Below are 24,889 nucleotides of genomic sequence, written 5' to 3'. Positions count from 1 at the left end.
TAACTCACAGAAGGATTTTATTTGGGTTGCAGTCCATTTATTTAACTGTTTTTTGGGGTACAGTTTATTAGGCAGTGAGAGGCGGTGCTGTTCAGTTTGTCATGTGGATAAAGACAAGCAAGTGCCGTATGATGGCTACAGCCACTGTGGCAGCCCAGTGGGGTGCACGGCTGTTGACTGCCTGCTGGGAGCTGCTAGGTACCTATTTAGACTTGTAGACTGAGGCACATGTCAACATGCAAAGCCAGTTACTGCATGACTCAACACTACAGGCACAGAAAGATGGTAACTTTAACAGGTTGTGGCTTTCATACAACGCCTGGCTGTCATCCCAACATGCAACTATTGGTTGGATCAGCATTGTTTCCACATTGTCATAACTAAACATTTCAAACTGACAATTGAACATTGATATGTCTTTTGCCCAATGGGATGATGGCTTCAAGTGTTGCAAACATACACACTTTGTTACAATTCTCCAACTGTTTCTGGTTTATTACCCTACCCACCCTGCAGTGAAATGGAAAATCCCTTCACATTGCCATACATTTAATACCGGTTTAGAGTGTAATACTAACCAGTTTTACATGGTTCACCCAGGTGCATCATCTATAAAATGTTCTTACGCACAGATATGATCTTAAATAGTTGAAATCCACAGCTATATAGTAATTTAATAACCATGAAGTAGGCGTGAAAATATTGATTTAGCAACTTGTTGCGATCTGGAAATGAACATGGTTGTGTGTGATTTACACCCTTAGTTATGTGCATAAACATTGTGATTATCCTTCATATTATTTCAAGAGCTGATGATATGAAGTGTAATATAAAAACGGAGCAAATAAACGAGGCCCAAGGTGATTTTGATCTCACAGATGCGGTACAAAAAGTATTCAGCTTCACCAACATCATTCACATAGGCTTCATAGATGCTTTAGAACAAATTAGGATTATCTGTCTATTATTGCACTTAATTGGAAATGGCCACAGTTATGACCGCATACTGTAACGGTTATGACAAAAGCCTTTTTTGGTACTGTAACAGTAATGACAACACTGTAAAGCCGCTGCAGTCTTAATACAACTCTGGGGTCTATCAACGTAACACATGTTTCAATATGAAAACAGAAGTTGTGGAAAAATACAAGTTTTTATTATTTTGACGGCAAGACTGGACAGGAAGATATCCACACCTTTTACGGAGTAACAAAGTAACAGTTGACCATCTAGATGGGTTGRGGCGGTTGACACACCTTCTATAACATGGATCATCAACTCGATTCAGCCGCGGGCCAACGTATTTTCTTCTTAAGCGGATGGGCGGGGGGCCAGAACATAATTACTGCCAATTGACAGCAAGAAGCCAAAACAGATATAACATTATCTAAAGCGTAAACATTTCAAAACGTAAAATCAATTGGAGCTGATTTTAGTCTAATGTCCAACAACGAAAATTCATTATGTATTTTTGCTATGAACTTGCGGGGCCAAATGAATCCGCCAGTTGGGACAACCTGTTCTATAAGATAATAGATCACAGTTTAGTTTCTGGGGTGATGAYGTGGAATAGATCACTTTTGTTAGAAGATTTTGATAGTTCTCTGTCTGGGTAACGTTGTGGATTAGGTCACTGACTGTATAGAAGAGTTCTCTGGTGACACAGCGCCTCATGATGGATTATTTTATGGGTAGTCTGTTGAGGCGTTCTCATGATGACAAATCACTATGGAGAGTTGTTGGGTGACGCCACATGAGAGATCACTGTGTAGACAGTTTTTTTGGGGGGGCGACACCGCATGACAAATGCCAGGGATAACACCGTATCCTCTGTAGAGTTCTCGGTGGTGACGCTATCATATGACACAGTGGATCACTGGATAGCGTTTGTCACGTGGGGGAAAGGGGGGGTGGGTCGAGAGGGGCTTCGGGGGGTAGTGGGGGGGGTACGCGGCTGTCCACAGGAGGTGATCTCTGGGCTGGTCTGTTCGGAGACTGGGGTGGTGACTTCACGGTTGTTAGTGCTGCACTCCACCGTGTGGGGATGTTGGTTATGGTGGTTGGCGCCGGTGGAGAGCTGGGGCGTGATGGCTACGTTGTTACTGTGGCCCCGGCGGTTGAGCTGGATGACGGTGGTCTTGGAAGGCATGGAGGAGACGCCGTTCTCAGAACTGGGCCGTTTGCAGTGGAACAGGATCAGGAAACACCTGTAGAACTGCAAGGGAGGGACAAAGAGAGCGTATGTGAGAAGGAGTGTTTGTGATAGGGGGGAGTGTGTACGTGAGAAGGTGTGTCAGACAGTCAGTCACTCCCAGTTTTTCAACACAGTGTAAACCCATATCTTCAGACATTACATTTCCTAACATAAAAACAAAAGATGCAAACTAAAGGTCGGATTCCAGAGAATTTCCGTGGTGAATTATTTTTAGTCTGTCTGGGGAAACTGGCCCTAAAATGCTTTGACCCATAGATTGCAGTATAAGCTGTAATGAATTAATATTTGCCCTGTTTTGATTCCAGGCATCATGCTGATGATGTCGCTGTGCGAGGAGGTCCATGTCTATGAGTACATCCCCTCTCTGCGTCAGACAGACCTGTGCCACTACCACGAGCACCACTACGACGCCGCCTGCACCCTTGGGGCGTACCACCCCCTGCTCTTTGAGAAGCTACTGGTCCAGAGGATGAACAGCGCCTCCCAACAYGACCTCAAAACCAAGGGCAAGGTCACGCTCTYGGGGTTCAGCGCGGTCAACTGTGGGCCCTGACCTTTGACCTCCTATGGCCATCAAGAGACGGAGCGTGCCGATACTAATCAAGCGACTGAAGAGGCTAAGAGTTGAGTCAGCACTGTCGTCTGTGGGCTATGATCTGGCGTTTTGACCTTTGACCTGGACTGCTCTCGAGCAAATCGGGATGAAAGTGAAGAGGAGGAGAGTGGTGCCAATACTAAATCAACCTTAGGCTGTAGAGGCTAAGCTAGCGTGCTCGGGAACTGCTTCTGCCGCAATGGATAGTGTCAACAGCTGAAAGCTGCTCTGGCCATCCGGTTCGGAGACCAGAGACTGTCGGGGTGTTGAAATGATAGTTGTTTCAACAAGCTGTTTAAACATTAAAAGAAGTGAAATAGTTTAAAGGCCGAACTCTGAAATAGTTTAAAGGCCGAACGCCCGCAGAGGAATTTCTTTGTTTTCGCTGAGCCTAGAAAAAGGAAAGACAGCCTGTTTCTGCTGGTTAAGATAACAATAGTCATCAATGTTGTAATGAGGGGGGTGTTGTAGGGCATGTGAATGTCATGTTGTTGTATTGTGTAACGAAGTAGTCCTTCAGGGATGGATGTATTCCTACCGGAGAGATGGGTCATCTTTTAAAGGTATTGTTCTTGTGACACAATGTTGTACACGGGAGAGGTCTGGGTATGAACGTGGGGAAATGATCTATACATTCAAATATTGAACATCGGTCAAAGGCATTTTTTTTTTGCTGATTCAACTAACGAGGTGCATTTCCATGTACAGGTCATGTTTCGAGCATAGAAATAGAGAATTGAAAACATGCAGTGTAAAGGGTTTACTTGAGAGGGGTAGGTTTGAATTTAATCCGTTTCAAAAAGCATGTTTTGTTCCTTTTTGGTTTAAAAATGTTGTAGACCTTATTTGATCAATTCAGGGATAGTAGTGTATGTAGGTCTATGAGGAAAAACAACCTCTCTTCTTTTCACTTTTCTTGTATGGACCAGTCTTGACCTAACCACTGATCTCTCTGTGTGTGTGTGAGTAAGGAACTCAAACTTTCTTATCGGTGTTCTCATGTCCTCGATGTAGGTACGCTATTTAAAGTTACTGTACCGCAAGACAAGATGGTAAAACTGACAGCAGTTACTTTTCCTGGCCTTGACATGATTCGACAGCCACACTATGTAAATAGAATGTAAATGTGGTTCGCTTGCCTATAGAAGTCTGGTCAAGTGCAATGCAGCTATGAATAGTTTGAGGCACATTTATTTAAAAAGAATTGAACCTTTATTTAACTAGGCAAGTCAGTTAAGAACAAATTCTTATTTACAATGACGGCCTACCCCGGCCAAACCTGGTGTGTGCCGCCTTATGGGACTCCCAATCACAGCCGGATGTGATACAGCCTGGATTTGAACCAGGGACTGTAGTGACGCCTCTTGCACTGAGATGCAGGGCCTTAGACCGCTGCGCTCCTGATCTAAGGCTTTTGGTAATGGTGATGTAGACTTGATACTGTGCCAAATGTTCCCTGTGTGAAGTTAACTGTTAACACTACATCTTCTAGGAGTTCACCACTACAAAAGCAAAGCAGAGGCCTCAGCTTGGAAATATAAATGGACAAAATGTCCTTACGATGATTCACTTGTTTGTGTACATTGTGGATGGAAAGCACAAAAACACAGCAATAGAAATGTCAAGTGTTGGCTGATCTACTGCTGAGGGTAAACACWAATATTGACACCTTTTGTGATCTTTAAACAAAAATCCTGTTTACAGAATTTTCTATAGCCAGAATCAGTTTGTGCTGAACATAATTTGTTAGTTTGTCTAAAATTTGTATTTCTTTTCCATTGTTTTATACTTAAACTGTTGTGAATAAAGATATCGCACCTGCCTTGTGAGTTGACCCTTGTCTAACTAGCTGTTTAACTACATATCACACAATTCAAGGCAAGGGCTGTATCTCAATTGCTTAAAAACGTATTACCTGCTCGTCTCCTCCCTTTGATTGAAACATACTTGACCAGTGGAAGAAATAATGGTGGAAGCTCCTCATTGGGCTGGCTTTCATCTGGTCACGTCTTTCACATCAACCTAGAGGGGTTGAGTAGAGGACACATTTTTGGTTTAGGTTCTGCTCACCTGTTTGTTCATGAGTATATAGATGAGTGGGTTGATGACGGTGCTACTCTTAGCCATGATGGAGGGCACCACGGTCAAGATGGGGGTGATGAGGCCCGGGTGTCCAAAGGTGGCCATCATGGCAATCACGCCGTAGGGCATCCAGCAGAGCAGGTAACACACCACCGTAGTGATCACCATGAACAGGATGTGGAACTCTCTCCGCCGCGCCGCCGACTTACGGATCCGCCCCACCTGAGAGGAAGTGATCATACATGAAGTTGTGCACAAATGTATATGAATGTATAAATGTATGTCCTGAGAGGCCAATCACATAGGAGGATGTAGAAGGACAWACAAGGTCTTGTTCCAATACTTAGAGAAGTGTAATTTCCTTGTAATAGGCTAATCACTGTTTCAATTATTTTAATAATAAAGACTTTCCCTTCCTTCCCTAATTGACTTTAAAATAGGCTATTAAGTGACCTGACAGGACTGGATGAGTGAAGYAGGGTTTCCAGYTCACTACCTTTACCTATCCTGTCATGTCACGTCAGTTATTGCTTGAACTTCAAGGAAGGCAGAGCGCTTTTTTAAAAAGTATTCTAACAGGGCTACGCTTTAGTCATGCAAGTCGAAACACAATCTCATTACCAGGCCAGACCTGTCTGATCTGAGTATTCTGAAACACCTGTAGCCTTAGGATTCATCCCAGCTGAGAAAAAAACAGTCACACTAGGCAACTGCCTAATTATCTAGTCACAAGATGTTTTCTTAATAGGATATTAGTCTTAATTGCAGTGGAGGAAAGGGAACCAAGTGTTTMAWTTTTTTTTTTAAAGGATACTCCATCTGTCCAATTAACACAGTCTTAATCATGTAGAAGTAGTGTTCAGTTTCTCTCTTTGCGCGCACTCGCCTCTCTTCTCTCAATCCTACCAATCTGTAACCACCAACTTCCTTTCCAAGCATCTCAGTCTACAGACCACTGAASACAGGGCATCTTTCTACAGGAAGTCCATATGAAGGAGTAGTACTGAGTGCATATTACATATCTATATATAGATCCAGCATTATGTTATTCATATTGTGGGCAGATAGCCCATTAGCTGTTCTATAAATACATGACTGAACATGCAAGTGTGATTTGGCAGTTAAACTGCAGGATTACCACTGTGGTAGTATGTGCAATTAGACACTTGAATGGTAGCCTAACAATGGATGGTAGCTGCTACCAACTCGGTGTTCTTGCGGTTAGAGTGTCTGCCCTGAGATTGGGAGGTTGAGAGTTTGATYCCCGGCTGAGTCATTCCAAAGACAGTAAAAATGGGACCCGGTGTGTCTCTGCTTGGCACTCGGCATGAAGGAGATCGATTGGAGGTATAGATAGACTAGCGTCCTGTCAGGGAGATGTACATCGAGCTGCCTCATGCTACAGAAACAGGAAAGCTGTTTTGGCAAGCTTGTGCAAGGCTACTTACTCGCGGTGCTTAGTCCTCTGTAATTCAGTGGTGACCGTGCTAGTAATCAGTAATACATTGACTTTGCGGGGGTAGCTGGGTTCACTATGTTAATGTATGTCAAACACATTATTACTTAAACACGGGAGGGTGGAGACACCAGATAACGCTGACTGGGAGAGCGAGATATCACTAGGCAGTGCTTCAGCCTTCTACCCAATAACTGACCGTTTTAACGCTGCAAGTCTTTCTGATTATCAGTGGTTTATCAGCAGCTTCAGACCCTGACCCAACATGCTGATCTGGGGCTTTGCACGAGTAAACTTGACTCTCCTCTGGTTCCTATCGCCTCTGTTCAAGCCTCACTTCTATTGATGTGTTATTGACAGAATCGCACACATGGACTGGCAAATGCACACATCCATGTTGGTTTTAGGTACTGTAAACACCTACCACTTCTACAGATCACTTCTTCACAGGTAGATGATTACAGTTTTCAGAATAAGATGTTTGCGTGAAGAGTAACGAATAAACAGAATATGTGTAGGCTAAACATTGCATGGTGTGTTTGACTTCAAGCCATTTTTCACTTGAACCCATGTGGACAGGTGGGACAGCCCACCTGTTTGACAGCGTAGAGCAGCCTCCCATAGCAGTAGACCATGACCAGCACAGGCAGCCCCAGACAGAARATGAACAGGCAGATGATGTAGGAGTGAGATTGGGGAGTCTGGGATGTCCAGGTGACCGAGCAGCTGGTCCCGGCCCCCTCCAGGCCGTAACTACTCCAGCCCAGCAGGGGGGGCACTGTCCAGAACAGGGAGTAGAGCCAGGAGCCCGCCACRGCCAGCAGAGGCTTGCGGTAGTCGGGGGCCCGCTTGTTGTACACGGTTAAGGTGCTGTAGCGGTCATAGGAGAGGAAGGCCAGCGAGATTAGCGACACAATTCCTGAGAGATGGATAGAGAAAGACAGGGAGGTAGGGAGAGAATGAGAGAGAGAGACAGACAGAGAGAGAGAGAGAGAGAGACAGACCGAGAGAGAGAGAGAACAAGAGGGATGGTGGTATACCGTGATTACCCATTACATGGATTATTGCAAGACAGTCACTGAGACAGTTTATGGTGCACTGGCAGGCTACCCTTTAAAACAGACTAACTGCATGCGTTCTGTTTGGCTTCTCTAAACTGAGCCTTAACACCCAAGTAAACGATCACCTTTGAAGGGGGAACATACGAAATTCCCTATTTTATACGGCYATTTTAAGCAGCCCCATGAACAACATCACAGTGTGCATTAYAGCAATGAAGAAGAATATTGCAGCTCCTGCAATTATGAAAACAGTACTGTAGGTTTCAGTTACATTTTGAAAGCTAACTGCCTTCAGTAGTCGAAGTCCAGTGGGATCTGTGAGAAGTTGTGCACTGTATTATGTTATCAGATAGGAGTGATAAGTCCAGTAATCATATGCATATGGTCCTCTATACTGGATTTCTACACTCTTAGAAAAAAAGATTCCAACACGAACCCTTTTTGGTTCCAGGTAGAACTCTTTTGGGTTCTGTGTAGAACTCTCCGTGGAATGGGTTTTACATGGAACCCAAAAGGGTTCTACCTGGAATCAAAAAGGGTTATCCTATGGGGACGGCCGAAGAACCATTTTGGGTTCTAGATGACAAGTTTTACCGGATAATACTTTAATTTAGCCACTTAAAACCCCCAAACATATCTTATCATTTCAAGGGAAATATCATATGATGCTTGTACGGTATGTGCATGTGCAAATCATCTCAGCCTCCAGTATTTATGTTGCAATTGTTTGTGTCGGGGGGCTAGGGTCATGCTGTTATATCTGGAGTATTTCTCCCTTCTTATCCGGTGTACTGTGTGAATTTAAGTATGCTGCCTCTAATTCACTCTTTTTCTCTCTCTCCTCTCTCTCTTTTGCTCTCTCTCTTTCTCTCGGAGGACCTGAGCCCTAGGACCATGCCTCAGGATTACCTGGCCTGATGACTCCTTGCTGTCCCCAGTCCACCTGGTCGTGCTGCTGCGCCAGTTTCAACTGTTCTGCCTGCGGCTATGGAACCCTGACCTGTTCACTGGACGTGCTACCTTATCCCGGACCTCCTGTTTTGGACGTTCTCTCTACCGCACCWGCTGTCTTTAACTCTGAATGATCGGCTATGAAAAGCCAACTGACATTTACTCCTSAGGTGCTGACCTGTTGCACCCTCTACAACCACTGTGATTATTATTATCTGACCCTGCTGGTCATCTATGAACGTTTGAACATCTTGGCCATGTTCTGTTATAATCTCCACCCGGCAMAGCCAGAAGAGGACTGGYCACYCCTCAGAGCCTGGTTCCACTCTAGKTTTCTTCCTAGGTTCCGGCCTTTCTAGGGAGTTTTTCCTAGCCACCGTGCTTCTACATCTGCATTGCTTGCTGTTTGGGGTATTAGGCTGGGTTTCTGTACAGCACTTTGTGACATCAGGTGATGTAAAAAGGGCTTTATAAATACATTTGATTGATTGATTGATGTTACATGTCTCAAGCCTGCAAAGTATTCTACAATTATAAATACTTGTAAACAGTAAATAAATACTAATATAACACTTACATGATAATAACTTCCTTTATAATTATAAAGTTTAAACAGTGCATTCGGAAAGTATTGGGACACCTTCCCCTTTTCCACATTTTGTTACGTTACAGCCTTGTTCTAAAATKGATTAAATTGTTTATCCCTCAATCTACACACAATACCCCACAATGACAAAGCGAAAACAGGTTTTTAGACAATTTGGCAAATGTCTTACCTTATTTACATAAGTATTCAGACCCTTTGCTATGAGACTCAAAATTGAGCCCAGGTGCATCCTGTTTCCATTGATCATTGCTGAGATGTTTCTACAACTTGGAGTCCACCTGTGGTAAATTCAATTGATTGGGCATGAACTGGAAAGGCACACACCTGTCTATAAGGTCCTACAGTTGACAGTGCATGTCAGAGCAGATACCAAGCCATGAGGTCGAAGGAATTGACTGAATGAATTATACCACAGAAACAAGCTTAGTGAAGTGCGAGCGATTTTTCTTTGAAGCTGAAGTACAAGTACATGCTTCACAGATCACATGACTGTGCATATAGCAATTCCCAACAACTGAAATGGTATAGACTTAAATCTACAGTAAAGGCCCCTGACAGGGCTTGTTTTCACATCACATATCAACCAAATGAGAAATTAATAATCATATGTTGTGTTTTCGCTGTAAAACATTTTTTAAATCGGACACGATGGGTAGATTAACAAGATGTTTATCTTTCATTTGCTGTATTGGACTTGTTAATGTGTGAAAGTTACATATTTCGGAAAAATATTTTTGAATTTCCCGCGCTGCCTCTTCAGCGGAATGTTGTCAGGGGTCCCGCTAGCGGAACGTGTGTCCTAGAAAGGTTAAAGGAGAAAATACCTTTTCCGCTCATATAATATTTCTCACCATCACGGCAACTTATGTGCGTGTGTGTGACTGCGGTRTGTGTGTATAGGGATATTAGGGGTGTGGTGAAATGATGCATTTGCTGCAAATGAGTCATTGCATCACTCCATATATTCCACTGTAATTACTGCGCTATCAGATAGGATTTAATTGACAGCTGATTAAGTGGTTCATATTATGCATTKGGAATAAGACACTSTGAAATGCCTGCAGGGTATTAGCAACATGTACATATGGCTTAATCAAATCCAAAGTTGAGCAACTGAAGTGTCAAAATCCCTCTAATTCCCTACTGATACTCCTATCACTGCCACCAATAACGTAGGTCCATAATCTGTCACAAMAGCTAGTGGTATTCTGTATTCCAGCCTACCCAGAACCGATTSCAGTGAATCACACAATGGATAAACTGAAGAGGTACTGGTTAYAGCAGTGTGTGGATCTTTCTTTTCTTCTGAGATATAATCGAATTATTTCCACACACCTGTAAAAAGGCAACTCGGATGTGCCAGTGCTTTTCCTACAGTGAATCACACAATGGAAAATGTGCCAGATGCTCTCCCGGCTGTGGACGTTTGCTTTCTCCATCAGTTACCTAACCTGTCTATGCTAATGACAACTATTTACAGGGCCCAAACAGGAACCCCCTATGGTCCTCCAGCCCCCTGTATAATGAAGACACACACACACACACACACACACACACACACACACACACACACACACAGAGTAACAAACCCCCTGTCACAGTTACCCTGTCCAGCCAAGAGGACAGTAATCAGCCCAAACTGACTCATCTCTACATGCAGTAGCATGCCCACCCATCTTAATCAACTCGCTCTGTCTTCAGGCCCCTCACACACAACCCCCAGGCACCAACAATTCATGTGATATATTGTATGTTAATAGAAGAACTTGTCAATCATAATTCTAGGTAACAGAAAAAAAATATTTAATTCTAATTCTAGGTAATATTAAAAATATTTAATTATAATTCTATGGTGTGGAATATGATAATTGTGTTCGACAATTGGACATTATAACATTTACATTTAAGTCATTTAGCTGACGCTCTTATCCAGAGCGACTTACAAATTGGAAAGTTCATACATATTCATCCTGGTCCCCCCGTGGGGAATGAACCCACAACCCTGGCGTTGCAAGCGCCATGCTCTACCAACTGAGCCACACGGGACGATAACGATAATGTTATGTCAATGTATAGGTCTTAAAGTTGAAGTCATTGAATAGAAATATAAATTTTGCTTGTATATTGTGGAAGATTAACCATACAGTTGATCTAGGTTCTATCATTTGTTTTTGGAGCGGTAACTGGGAAGCCAGGTGTCTATATCGGCAGTATTCATTATGCTCTCCAATTCCACTGTTACGCTGATGACACACAAATCTATGTTCAATCCAAACCTACCTCTGRCCTCCCCCCACCATCACGCATCAGCTGTTTGAAATAAATCAAACCGTGGAGAAACTCAAAATTAGCACCTTACAAATCCTTGCATGGCTTGGCTCCCTCCTGTCTCTCTSACATGCTACACATCTACACCYCCAACCGCAGCCTTCCATCCTCTGACTCAGGCTTACGGGTCACCCCCCTCACCAGACTACGCTCCATGGGGGATCGCGCMTWCACTCTMTGGMAYTCTCTCACYCCTGAACTCCCCGATTCGGACTCCATCCGAATCTGCAAAAACAACCTTTTCAGCCTAGTATTCAGCCTATAGCGTTTTAAACCGTCTAGCTCTTTTTCTTTTCTTTTTTCTACCTATCGGGTTACAGAGGTCGTTCAAGTAGCCTCTCGATTTGAACTGCCTTCATGAGCTTGACGTTGTTACTGCTGTTGTTTTCCCCCATGTATTAATTATCTTGTTATTTTTGGGGTGCCATGCGCCTTTTGTTGTAATGCACTTTGCTTTTAGTATTGTCGTGTTTATTTGGGCTATTTTATGTTTTACTCCGTACGTGTCTCTAGGTATCTTGAAAGGCACAAACACAATCTATTATTATTATTATATAAAATGCTGTTGCAAATGAAAATGTTGCTGTAGGAAGCTGCTGAGGCTGTTGCTTTAATAAGGACCTCTGAGCCCCGGCTGGTAATCTTTCAACATAAGTCCACAGATTTATCGAGGGGTGAGAAAGCGGTGTGAAATTCAGAAACAGCCTGGCTAAGCTCTGTAGCTCGCAACAGTGGGTACATGCTGCATGCCTGCCATTACAGATTGGATATTCAATCTACTCGGCTCCGCTCCCCAGTTACATTTCTTTGACTCAATCGGTGCAAGGCACAATCACACTCCCTCCTTCGAGGACYAGAGGGCGGAAAAGACGCTACAGCAGCAAGGCCAGTGATTGGCTCTTCCCTCTGGTTGACCCCTAGGGGAGCCGACCTGTCAGTGCAGATGAGGAAGTTCATCCATGTCATTTAACCCTCTTCCCTCCGCCAAGAGACTAGAGAGACAGTCAGACTCAGACCATGGTCCGTTTATCATGCCCAGGTTTCTCATATGCCAATATTCCATAWTRAATTCCATCTAGAAATCTCATAGGAGTCCCTGATTGTATATATAGCAACATTTTCTCTCTTGAGAAACCCCCCTGGCAAATTATACATTATGAATTTCCCAAGGTTTTCATYGATTAATTTGCSYTTTCATTTTTTWATTTGGTATCTCATCAACCTCTGGGTCGCCCTTACAGAGTAATTACATTTTCTCACATGTATCAGAATGTAACTATCTCAACACTATTATTTTCTATAAATAGATCAACAAGAAACAGTGAACCAATACCGATAACTTACCAAACCATAGTATGCATGAGAGCATCCAGTAACTCACACAGACTGAATATATGTGATACATATATCAGTGGGCATTACATACATTCTTAATATATAATTCAATTAGATGTATGGAGTCACAAAGGACATACAGTGCCTTCGGAAAKTATTCAGACCCCTTGACTTTTTCCACATTTTGTTACGTTACAGCCTTCTTCTAAAATTGATTACCGGTACATCGTTTCCCCCCCTCATCAATCTGCACACAATACCCCATAATGACAAAGCAAAAACAGGTACATTTTTTGGTTGCTAATTTATAAAACAAAAAAAACTAAAATGTTGTGGTATATTAGTAGTTATGTTATTTATTAGGTTTAACCAAAGGGGAAAAGTAAGTTGAGTGTTGAAAGAAATAGGTTGCAACTTGAAATCTAGGTTTTTTATTAATCAAATATAACAGTTGGCATTGAATCATATATTTGGTTTCAACAAATGTACCTTTTTTCAATTGAGAAAACCTAACTCATTTACTTGTAAAAAATGTTGGGGTTGATCCAGAGTCATTTTGTACAGTGTACATACTTCCTTCTACACACGTACATCGTTCTACATTTGTATGTCATTCTCCGTACATAGTCACTTTGGGTTTAAATCTAAAGCAGTCATTACACCATGCCTTGAACCATGATGACTTGTGTAATCTCATCTCCCAATCTCCCACCATCTCCATCCCATGTTAGCTCATTTCTGTGAGAGTTATTCCTGCACTCCAGAAGATCCTCCTCTCCTCACAGCATGTTCTAATCTTCAAAGCTCTTTTTAAATCATGTCTATCAGCGCCCCTCCAGATTACTCTCGAAACAGAGATTTGGGCTCTGCCACGCTTGAGCACAGCGGGGAAAAAAAGCCACATTCCAGATAAAGAGAAATGTCTATGGTTGTGCAGATGTTTGTGGATCCCTTCTACTGTTCGGAGGCTGTTTGTTTGGAGAATAGACCTAAAAGTTTGCGGTTGTAGTCTATTTTTGGAGAAGAGTAGATGTCCGGGAGCTGTTTTTGCTTCAGACCTCCATTTTAGGTACTGCTGGGTAGCGGATGGTCGGGAGGCCAGGTTTGGAATGAGGACCCCACTCAACAGCTGTAACCCATTACGTCGCTATCTGCCAAGGGCATAATGACTTTGCATGGAAACCCCTCTTAATTTAACTACCCAAGATGCTTCAGAGGCCCAGGACATCTGTTAATTATTCAACAGTAGTAGCCACAAAAAGTCTAAATTATTGAACATTATATTATATGAAAATGCAAGGTGCGTCCACTTTGCTCAAAGTAAAGTTCCTACATCTATATTGATCTTATAACTAAGAACATATTACTTACCACTGCAGTGCAGTTTGTGTGCACGTCTTCTGCAGAGGGTTTCAACTGTGCACAGTATGGCACATAGAAATATAATATAATTACTCTTCCTGCTTTACTTTGTGGCCGCTGGTCCACCCATCATGGTACATTGACTTCAATGGAGATGCCGGTTCTAGTAAGTTTATTTCTATGGTATCCCACCACCACCACAGAGGTTGAGTTCACCTTGGTGGTCCAATAGTGACAGCCAGCGGACAGGGGGCTGGATGGCAGTTCTTTGCCAGGGGAGTAGTATATGGACTTGTAGGTGAGAAAAATGTCTGTCCCCTTCACTGTGTCATTGTGGAATGGGCTGCTGTTCTGGAGAACTCACACCTATATCGGGAACATTTTGTCCACTAAAAGGACAGGGTGTGAAATGAATGTGGTTTGGAGTGATAGATAAAACAATTTGACATCCACACTATTATGCTCCAATAGAGGGAAGCATTGGTATAATCCAAATTGCAGTAGTGTAACCCTTCTCAAATACTCATATTCAAATCAAAATCACATTTTATTTGGCTTTAAAGCTGCCCTATGGCAGGTCACTATGTTGCCACCTGTGCTAAAAACACGCTCTGAGGGGAAGCTGGTCACAGGAATGCACACGTAGCGCTTTGCCAGGTCGGTGACTTCGGGAGTTTTATGGGGTGGATCTTCCACCAGTCCAGTGGATTGGTTTCACTGTCAGCATCAGGAGACTGGAGGTAGAAGCTGAGTTCCTTTTCTACCAGCTGGATTTCAGTAAGACCTGTGGTGGTGGAGCATGGCTTTTTGAAAAAACTGCCCACTTTTTAGCTGTCAGTTGTGGTGAAGCAGCAGCAGCAATGTCTCCCTGTGCTGGGCTTGGGTATTCATGTCCCTCATTGACCATCTCTGAGACAGCTCTTGCTTTTATGTGGCCCACCTTCTCCTCTTTGATGTAATTGTGTTTTAAACCGAGGGTCGACCAACAAGGATAAGTCCAGGAGGTCATCATATTTCTCATTCAGATAGTCCATGACTATCGTTTTGATGGTTTGGGTGAGCTCTGTTTCTATACCAGGCTGTGTCAAAGACTCCAGCCACCCATGTCATAGACTGGTTTCTCTGCTACCGCAAGGCAAGCGCTACCGGAGCGCCAAGTCTGGTACCAAAAGGCTCCTGAACAGCTTCTACCTCCAAGCCATAAGACTGCTGAACAGTTAATCAAATGGCTACCCAGACTATCTGCATTGATCCCCTTTTTCTTGCACTGGCTCTATGCACACATGGTACACTAACATTCCAACACACACAGGTGTAGTACTGGCTTCAGGTAAGACACACTGACATAAGACTCACCAGACAGAGCATCTGTGAATTCTAGGAGTGGGGTCAATGCCTGGTTGATGGACTCAATAACATCTATATCTGTGTAGGTGGGAGCTAAGTGCTGAGTCTTCTTGTCACTGGACAAGACCTGTGAAATGGCTTTCTCCTGCTCCAGTACTCTTTGCACCATCTGTTGATGTGATCCCCGCCTGGTAGGCGACTGTCACCAACTTTTGCTGGGGTAGGTTGTGTTCTTTTTGAGCAACTGCCAGGTCTCTCTTCTTTTTCCACCAATAGGAAAAGGCACCTACCACTTCCTTACACACTCCAATTGCTCGAGCCACCCGTTTGTCTCTACCCACTGCAAGAGAAATCAAGAGATTTTAATAAAATGTTAAAATCACAATAATCCCTTTTAGTTATGTACAAATGTAATATTTAACTTAATCAGTTGATGAAAAAAATATGCACATTTAGTGTCATCTAACTAATCACTTCAATATACACAACTGACAAGGTTGCTTACCAATGGCCAAGCGCAGACGATGTCAAAAACATTGCAGCCGGGTCCATTTGTTGATTTGAGCGGCCTTCACCACGTTCGCACCACTATCCGTTGTAATGCAGACCTGTCTGTCTTGACTGAGTCCCCAGGAGGCGAGTGTGAATGAGCCCCTCTGCTATAGCTTCACCCGTGTGGTGGTCGGGAAAGTATGATGTTTGAAGGCATTTATTTCGAAGATTCCAGTCTTTGTCAATATAGTGGATAGTGAGGCTCTGATATGCGACTAGACCACAGATCGGTAGTAGCAAAATAGGTCAAATCTGTCTTGAGCTGTTCCTCAACTTTTTCCCTACACTCGACATAGTTTAGGCAGTGCTGTGTGAGAAATGTTTGCGGTCAGGGAGCACGTACCTGGGGTCAATTAAATTGATAAGCCGCTTGAAACCTTCCTTTTCGATTGTGCTAATTGGTAGCATGTTCTTAGCAAAGCAATGCATAATAGCATTTGTGATGTCTTTTCTATGTTTGTTTGTAGGGCATAAACGCTGTCAGTGTTGACTGCTTCGGGCAAACATCCCTAGATTGGCTGGTGCTTGAGAGGCGTTTATCAATACCGTGGCGCAAACTCAAATTTTCTGCATGTTCCAAAGAGTGATTTTGCTTCAGATGGTGAAAAAGGTTTGTCGTATTACCAGACTTGGTAGCCACCTGTCTATGGCACAATTTGCACCGAACATTGCTCTGCTCTTTGTCGGACTTCAAACAGCCAAACCACAAACAGTTGAACCCTTTTTTATCAATAATTTCTTCGTTGGAGGCTGCTCCTTCTCCATGGCTATCACTGCCACTGTTTTCACCTACATCACTAATTGTTTGTGGTTAATAGTGGCTACTCCATCACTCAAGATGCTAAGTGGTTTTTAGTGGGCGTATACCTCTCCACGTGCATATCGTCACTTCTCCGCACTTTCTTGCTGCCTCACAGAGGTGAAATGGACTGCTGTACCTAATTATTCTACATCGACATTATCGAAAATTAATCTCAACGTTTTTATATTGTTATTGAGGGAAGTAATTACCTAGATAATTATTGATATTGATTTATCGCCCAGCCCTATGTAGAACCCTTTCCACATAGAGTTCTACATGGAACCCAAAAGAGTTCTACCTGGAACCAGAAAGGGTTCTCCTATGGAGACAGCCAAATAACCTTTTAGGAAACCTTTTTTCTATGAGTGTAGACTTTACCGTGATATGCTTACTTATCACGATATGCTTACTTATCACGGCTTAACACAATAAAATAACAATAACGAGGCTATTTACAAGGAGTACTGGTACTGATCCTTGACTTTGGCGATGACTTCGGCGATGTCATTTACAAAATAGCCTCCAACACTCTACTCAGAAAATTGGGTGCAGTCTATCACAGTGCCATCCGTTTTGTCACTAAAGCCCCATATACTACCCACCACTGCGACCTGTATGCTCTCGTTGGCTGGCCCTCGCTTCACATTCGTCGCCAAAACCACTGGGTCCAGGTCATCTATAAGTCTTTGCTAGGTAAAGCCCCGCCTTATCTCAGCTCACTGGTCACCATAGCAGCACCCACCCGTAGCACGCGCTCGAGCAGGTATATTTCACTGGTCACCCCCAAAGCCAATTCCTAATTTGGCCGCCTTTCCTTCTAGTTCTCTGCTGCCAATGACTGGAACGAATTGCAAAAATCACTGAAGCTGGAGACTCATATCTCCCTCACTAACTTTAAGCATCAGCTGTCAGAGCAGCTCACAGATCATTGCACCTGTACATAGCACATCTGTAAATAGCCCATCCAACTACCTCATCCCCATATATATATWTTTTTTTCTTCTGGTCCTTCATACCTCAGTATCTCTACCTGCACATTCATCTTCTGCACATCTATCACTCCWGTGTTTAATTGCTAAATTGTAATTACTTCGCCACTACGGCCTATTTATTGCCTTACCTCCCTAATCTTACCTCATTTGCACACACGGTATATAGATTTTTTATATTGTGTTATTGACTGTACATTTGTTTATTCGATGTGTAACTCTGCGTTGTTGTTTGTGTCGCACTGCTTTGCTTTATCTTGGCCAGGTCGCAGTTGTAAATGAGAACGTGTTCTCAACTGGCCTACCTGGTTAAATAAAGCAGATTTAAAAATAATAATAATAATTATGAGTCAATGTGCAGGGGTACGAGATAGTTGGGGTAATTGAGGTACTATGTTCATGTAGGTTTGGGGTAAAAGTGACTAGGCAATCATGATAGATGATAAACAGAGTAGCAGCAGCATATGTAAAGAGTGTGAATGTGTGTGAGTGTGTTTGTGTGGCATCAATATGCATGTATGTGTGTGTGAGCATATGTAGTGTGTATGTGTGTGTTGGAATGTTAGTGTACCATGTGTGCATAGAGCCAGTGCAAGAAAAAGGGGATCAATGCAGATAGTCTGGGTAGCCATTTGATTAACTGTTCAGCAGTCTTATGGCTTGGAGGTAGAAGCTGTTCAGGAGCCTTTTGGTACCAGACTTGGCGCTCCGGTACCACTTGCCTTGCGGTAGCAGAGAAACCAATCTATGACATGGGTGGCTGGAGTCTTTGACACAGCCTGGTATAGAGGTCCTGGATGGCAGGGAGCTCTGCCCCAGTGATGTACACTCTGTTGCACCTTACGGTCGGATGCCAAGGAGTTGCCATACCAAGCGGTGATTCAGCCAGTCAATATGCTTTCAATGGTGCAGCTGTAGAACTTTTTGAGGATCTGAAGATCCATGCTAAAACTTTTCAGCCTCCTGAGGGGGAAGAGGCGTTGTCGTACCATCTTCACAACTGTGCTGGTGTGTTTGGACCATGATAGGTCCTTTGTGATGTGGACACCAAGCACTCGACCCACTCCACTACAGCCCCGTTGATGTGAATGGGGTGTGCTCTCCCCTCCGTTTCTGTAGTCCTGTAGTCCACAATCAGCTCCTTTGTCTTGCTGACGTTGAGGGAGAGGTTGTAGTCCTGGTGTGGCCGATGTGAAATGGCTAGCTAGTTAGCGGTGGTGCGCGCTAATAGTGTTTCAATCGGTGACGTCACTCGCTCTTAGACCTAGAAGTAGTTGTTCCCCTTGCTCTGCAAGGGCCGTGGCTTTTGTGGCGTGATGGGTAATGATGCTTCGTGAGTGACTGTGGTTGATGTGTGCAGAGGGTCCCTGGTTCGAGCCCAGGTTGGGGCGAGGGGAGGGACGGAAGCTATACTGTTACATTGATGCTGTTGWCCCSGATCMSTGATTGYTGCGGAAWRKGAGGAGGTCAAAAGGGGAGTGAGTGTGGCCGATGTGAAATGGCTAGTTAGTTAGCGGTGGTGCGCGCTAATAGTGTTTCAATCGGTGACGTCACTCGCTCTKAGACCTWGAAGTAGTTGTTCCCCTTGCTCTGCAAGGGCCGTGGCTTTTGTGGCGCGATGGGTAACGATGCTTCGTGAGTGACTGTGGTTGATGTGTGCAGAGGGTCCCTGGTTCGAGCCCAGGTTGGGGCGAGGAGAGGGACGGAAGCTATTTTGTTACACTAGCACCACACTGCCAGCTCTCTGACCTCCTCCAAATAGGCTGGCTCATTGGTGATCAGGCCTACCACTATCGTGTTGGCTGCAAACGTAATAATGGTGTTGGAGTTGTGTGTGGCCACGCAGTCATGGGAGCACAGGAGGGGACTAAGCATGCACCCCCGAGGGGCCTACCCTCCCCATGTGTTGTTGCCTACCCTCCCCACCAGGAGTTATTTATAAGGGTTTATAAGTATTTTATAAACTGTTAATTTCTAGTTTGTAGATCTGTAATAAACGGTTGTCATAAACAGTTAACACATTGTTTGAAATGATGTGCTCGTTAGGTGTGCTCGTTAGCTGCTTGCTAAATAATCAGCTCAGAAAATAAGAGCTTGCCTGTGACACAATTACTCCAACAGTTGATATTTCTGAAAAAAATCCATTACCTGATACGTAAACACACCACAGGCCCAGAAGACTCTTCTTCTCTATCTAGCAACTGCAGAGGGTAGCCTAGCAAGCCAACAGCCAGGCAGGGCTATGGCATAATAGGTGCTGGGCTCAGTGCTCTGCTATCCCATGAACAGACTGACCTTCTTATCAACCATCACCACCCCTCAGTCCGTTTTCAAAACACTCGGGTCATGTGATGTCACAAACACTGAGAATTGCCCTAGTTTTGCCCCTCAAACCAGAGACAAATGGGCTGGGCTGAGAGGAATTCTAGCAGGCAGAGATACTCTGAGTCGATATTGAAGGAATTCCCCTTGACCACATCCACAAATTGTGGAAAACAAACATTATTTTCTATTCGACCCCCCCCCGTTGTAAAAGAGCAAACTTCGTAGATGTTTATGTTGTACAGAAATAACAAAACATGCCGAAAAGTTGCTCGTGTTGTTCAATGTACAAGTAAAGCAGGTCAAAAATCACAACCTACTGTTCGCAATGCTCCGACATAGGGAAATATAGCATGCAAGAAGAGCCGCTGATTTTGGGATTGTATATCGATTAGCTCTCTTTAAATGATGATTTATTCGTTTTAGTCTCTGAATCGTTTAATCAAACTTTTTGCCACCAGTTCCTGATATAAGAGGGGATAAAAACGACAAACTGTCTCCTGAATTAGCCTAGTGTGTATGGGCATACACGTCGCCTCAGTGTTGTACTCCTGACTACAGCTGAAAAGAGGCTTTGGCAGACTTATTGCGGAGACAATTTGCTCAAGGTTTTTGTGGTAAAGGGCAATATAGCAGGTTGTAGAACATTGGTGGAATAATATAATCTCACGGTCGTTAGAAGATGTAACAGATTGGCATTTTAAAGAAACAGGACATGGTTATGCATTCTCCTTTTTTGATATTCAATGATAATTAAATGATAATGATATTAAAATCCTGGCCTGCAGTCACTTCTCAATTCCCCTCATGAGTGCACCTTTTGTGGAAAKCTTTGGTGGAAAACCCTATTGAGGGCAATTAGGATTAGTAACAGAATGGCATTTGAAGTAACAGGGCAACCTTATGTATTTGTCCTTTTTTATATGAAATGATATTGAATGATAATAATGATATTCAAAGCCCACCCTCCCTCCTCAATTCCCCTCCTGAGTGCACCTTTTGAAAGTGTGTGAATCCCCATTCCTTCTGCTGAACTTTCATCTCCATTTGATTTACAGTGAGTGAGTCCCACTTCATATGTATTTATACTGTATTCTAGTCAAGGCTCATCATATAACTACTGCTGTACACTGCTTTTCTACTCATATACTGTCCATACACACCATTATATACATATATATTTATGTTCCGGACACAGACATTGCTTGTTCTGATATTTCTTTCTTAATTTCTTTATTTWGATTTTTGGGGGATTATGTACAGTTGAAGTCTGAAGTTTACATACACTTAGGTTGAAGTCATTGAAACACATTTTTTCAACCACTCCACAATTTTCTTGTTAACAAACTATAGTTTTGGTAAGTCAGTTAGGACATCTACTTTGTGCAAGTAATTTTTCTCACAATTGTTTACAGACTAGATTATTTCACTTATAATTCACTATATCACAATTCCAGTGGGTCAGAAGTTTACATACACTATGTTGACTGTGCCTTTAACAGCTTGGAAAATCCCAGAAAATTATGTCATGGCTTTCAAAGCTTCTGATAGGCTAATTGACATAATTTGAGTCAATTGGAGGTGTACCTGTGGATGTATTTCAAGGCCTACCTTCAAACTCAGTGCCTCTTTGCTTGACATCATGGGAAAATCAAAAGAAATCAGCCAAGACCTCAGAAGAAAATGGTAGACCTCCACAGGTCTGGTTCATCCTTGGAAGAAATTTCCAAATACCTGAAGGTACCACGTTCATCTGTACAAACAATAGTACGCAAGTATAAAACACCATGGGACCACGCTGCCGTCATACCGCTCAGGAAGGAGACACATTCTGTCTTCTAGAGATGAACATACTTTGGTGCGAAAAGTGCAAATCAATCCCAGAACAACAGCAAAGGACATTGTGAAGATACTGGAGGAAACAGGTACAAAAGTATCTATGTCCGCAGTAAAACGAGTCCTATATCAACATAACCTGAAAGGCTGCTCAGCAAGGAAGAAGCCACTGCTCCAAAACCGCCATAAAAAAGCCAGACTACGGTTTGCAACTGCACATGGGGACAAAGATCGTACTTTTTGGAGAAATGTCCTCTGGTCTGATGAAACAAAAATAGAACTGTTTGGCCATAATGACCATCGTTATGTTCGGAGGAAAAAGAGGGAGGCTTGCAAGCCAAAGAACACCATCCGAACCGTGAAGCACGGGGGTGGCAGCATCATGTTGTGGGGGTGCTTTGCTGCAGGAGGAACTGGTGCACTTCACAAAATAGATGTTATCATGAGGTAGGAAAATTATGTGGATATATTGAAGCAACATCTCAAGACATCAGTCAGGAAGTTAAAGCTTGGTCGCVAATGGGTCTTCCAAATGGACGATGACCCCAAGCATACTTCCAAGTTGTGGCAAAATGGCTTAAGGACAACAAAGTCAAGGTATTGGAGTGGCCATCACAAAGCCCTGACCTCAATCCTATAGAAAATTTGTGGGCAGAACTGAAAAAGCATGTGCGAGCAAGGAGGCCTACAAACCTGACTCAGTTACACCAGCTCTGTCAGGAGGAATGGGCCAAAATTCACCACACTTATTGTGGGAAGCTTGTGGAAGGCTACCCGAAACGTTTGACCCAAGTTAAACAATTGAAAGGAAATGCTACCAAATACTAATTGAGTGTATGTAAACTTCTGACCCACTGGGAATGTGATGAAAGAAAGAAATGCTTAAATAAATCATTCACTCTACTATTATTCTGGCATTTCACATTCTTAAAATAAAGTGGTGATCCTAACTGACCTAAGACAGGGTATTTTTACTAGGGTTAAATGTCAGGAATTGTAAAAAACTGTGTTTAAATGTATTTGGCTAAGGTGTATGTAAACTTCCGACTTCAACTGTATGTATTGTTAGGTATTACTGCACTGTCAGAGCTAGAAACAAACATTTCGCTGCACCTTAACGTCTGCAAAATATGTGTTCACAACCTATACAATGCATTTGATTTGGGTTATAAATAATATACTTTTTTGTAGGGGCAAATCAAGTGTCAAAATGTAAAGTGGAAATTACAATTTTTAGAAGCATTTTTAAAACGTGAATAAACTACAAGTTTGCAGGAAATTCCCTGCTACAAAAGGGTGATCAAATTAAGATCCTACATCTGTAGCCCTGAATCCACTTCCATTCCACTAAACAATTTCACACACACTGCATAGCATCACAGACAAAAAGCTTCCAATATCTGGGTCTAGACAGATTCATTGAAGATATCTCTAAAGTACAGTGAGATAACTAACATCATCACGCTGGCAGAATGGGTCTCTATTTTTCTCTCCCTCTCTTTCTGTTCCACTTGGCAGTGAGAGTACAGAAGCAATGATTTCACACGTCAGAGGAGTCACAACTAAACTGTCTGTGGGGCACAGATGTAACTGCTGACAACACACTATCCATAAGACAATTCTGCTGTATGTGTGACATCGGGAACAATAGTGGGCTAACCCAGTCATGTGGCACGTGGGAGATCTGAAAGTGGAAGTCCATCACTTCGCTCCAATAATGTAATCTCTGTACTACACCTTTCATCGGCAACATTATCTGATAAAAAATTACCTATAGACAGACTAACAATAGTACGCAAGTATAAACACCATGGGACCACGCTGCCGTCATACCGCTCAGGAAGGAGACACGTTCTGTCTTCTAGAGATGAACGTACTTTGGTGCGAAAAGTGCAAATCAATCCCAGAACAACAGCAAAGGACCTCCAACCCGGTTCCTGGAGAGTTAAACGTTCTAGCGCAGCTGATTCTGATTATTAGCAGGTTGATAAGGTGAATCAACTCTTTGGCACAATGATTTCTTTAAACGCATTGATGAGACATCGAGGCTTTGATTGTGTAATTGTGAGAAAAAATATATAGTTACTTTGGTGACTATTTTGTTACGTAACAGTTTACTAAACTCACCGAAACAAGAGTTGGCGAAGCCGTACCACATGCACCCGTGCTTCCCGTACAGCCAGCGTGCTTGTAGACTGGATGCGAAGCTGAGCGTGGTGCCACAGAGGCACACCAGCATGTCACTCACGCTGATGTTCAACAAAAGCATGTTAACAGGAGTCCGCAGAGTTTTGAACTTAATAAACAGGATCAATACCACCAGGTTATTGATGAAACCAAAAATCATAATAGATCCAAGGAAGACGGACATAACATGGTGTCCCGTCCGTGACAGTCTTTTCGCCGGGGGCTCGTTCCATTCTTGATCCAGAGAGCTCAATGGATCGTCGATGCTTCCATTAGAGCTGAAGTTTAAATTAGCCACCTCGGTATACATCGTTTTCAGTGATCCACATTCGAGAATGTCTCACATGGAGATACAATTATAATATTTCTACCGTCAATGAACTACAATAGGCTACAGCATCACGTTTTCAATTGGCAATATCAACTGCCGACGGAGTTGTAGGCTAGAGGTGGTCGTATAGAGCCCACCGTAAAAAAACTTTAACTTCATTTTTCCGAACATGAATCCAGACTCAAGCCTTCCTCAGGAGGTGCAGAACAGGCTAATTCCGCTTGGAAACTGTAGTAGACAATTATGGTGTTGCAATTTGGAGTTGAAAATCATGTATAATGCCAATAGAAATAATAATGATAAAAGGATAATAATCAACAATAATAGTCACTAATATCCGATCAATCCAGATTAATCCAAATTTGCGTGAAATAAAACTAGTCGAAGCCTTATAATAAGATTATTATTATAAGGTGAATATAGTTGGCTTGTCTCTCTACAAAAGCTATGGCACAGACGAATGCAAGCCAATGGTACTTCTCTTCTCATAGCTCCACCACATTCAGATTAGAATGCATAGACTGAGCGCGT

General features: G+C 43.0%; 2 protein-coding genes across 2 annotated transcripts in view; one reads left to right on the top strand and one right to left on the bottom strand.

The window, feature by feature from the left end:
• LOC111953561 (beta-galactoside alpha-2,6-sialyltransferase 2) overlaps window positions 1-4,632 on the top strand; it is a 30,570-nt gene extending 25,938 nt beyond the window's left edge. The window contains exon 6 of the mRNA XM_070435547.1: window positions 2,521-4,632. Coding sequence (XP_070291648.1) covers window positions 2,521-2,768 — 248 coding nt within the window. The 3' untranslated portion in view covers window positions 2,769-4,632. The remainder of the gene's footprint in view (window positions 1-2,520) is intronic.
• On the bottom strand, window positions 1-24,889 carry LOC111953562 (parapinopsin-like). Its single transcript, XM_023972933.2, has 4 exons — window positions 23,968-24,889; window positions 6,942-7,267; window positions 4,881-5,114; window positions 1-2,215 (listed from the first exon to the last, which is right to left on the bottom strand). The coding sequence occupies exons 1-4, from the start codon at window positions 24,335-24,337 to the stop codon at window positions 1,874-1,876; spliced, it is 1,272 nt and encodes a 423-aa protein (XP_023828701.1). The 5' UTR covers window positions 24,338-24,889; the 3' UTR covers window positions 1-1,873.

This window comes from Salvelinus sp. IW2-2015, linkage group LG27, assembly GCF_002910315.2.
Source record: "Salvelinus sp. IW2-2015 linkage group LG27, ASM291031v2, whole genome shotgun sequence".
NCBI lineage: Eukaryota > Metazoa > Chordata > Actinopteri > Salmoniformes > Salmonidae > Salvelinus > Salvelinus sp. IW2-2015.
Note: the sequence above shows the minus strand (reverse complement) of the source record. Positions and strands in the feature narration are given on the sequence as shown.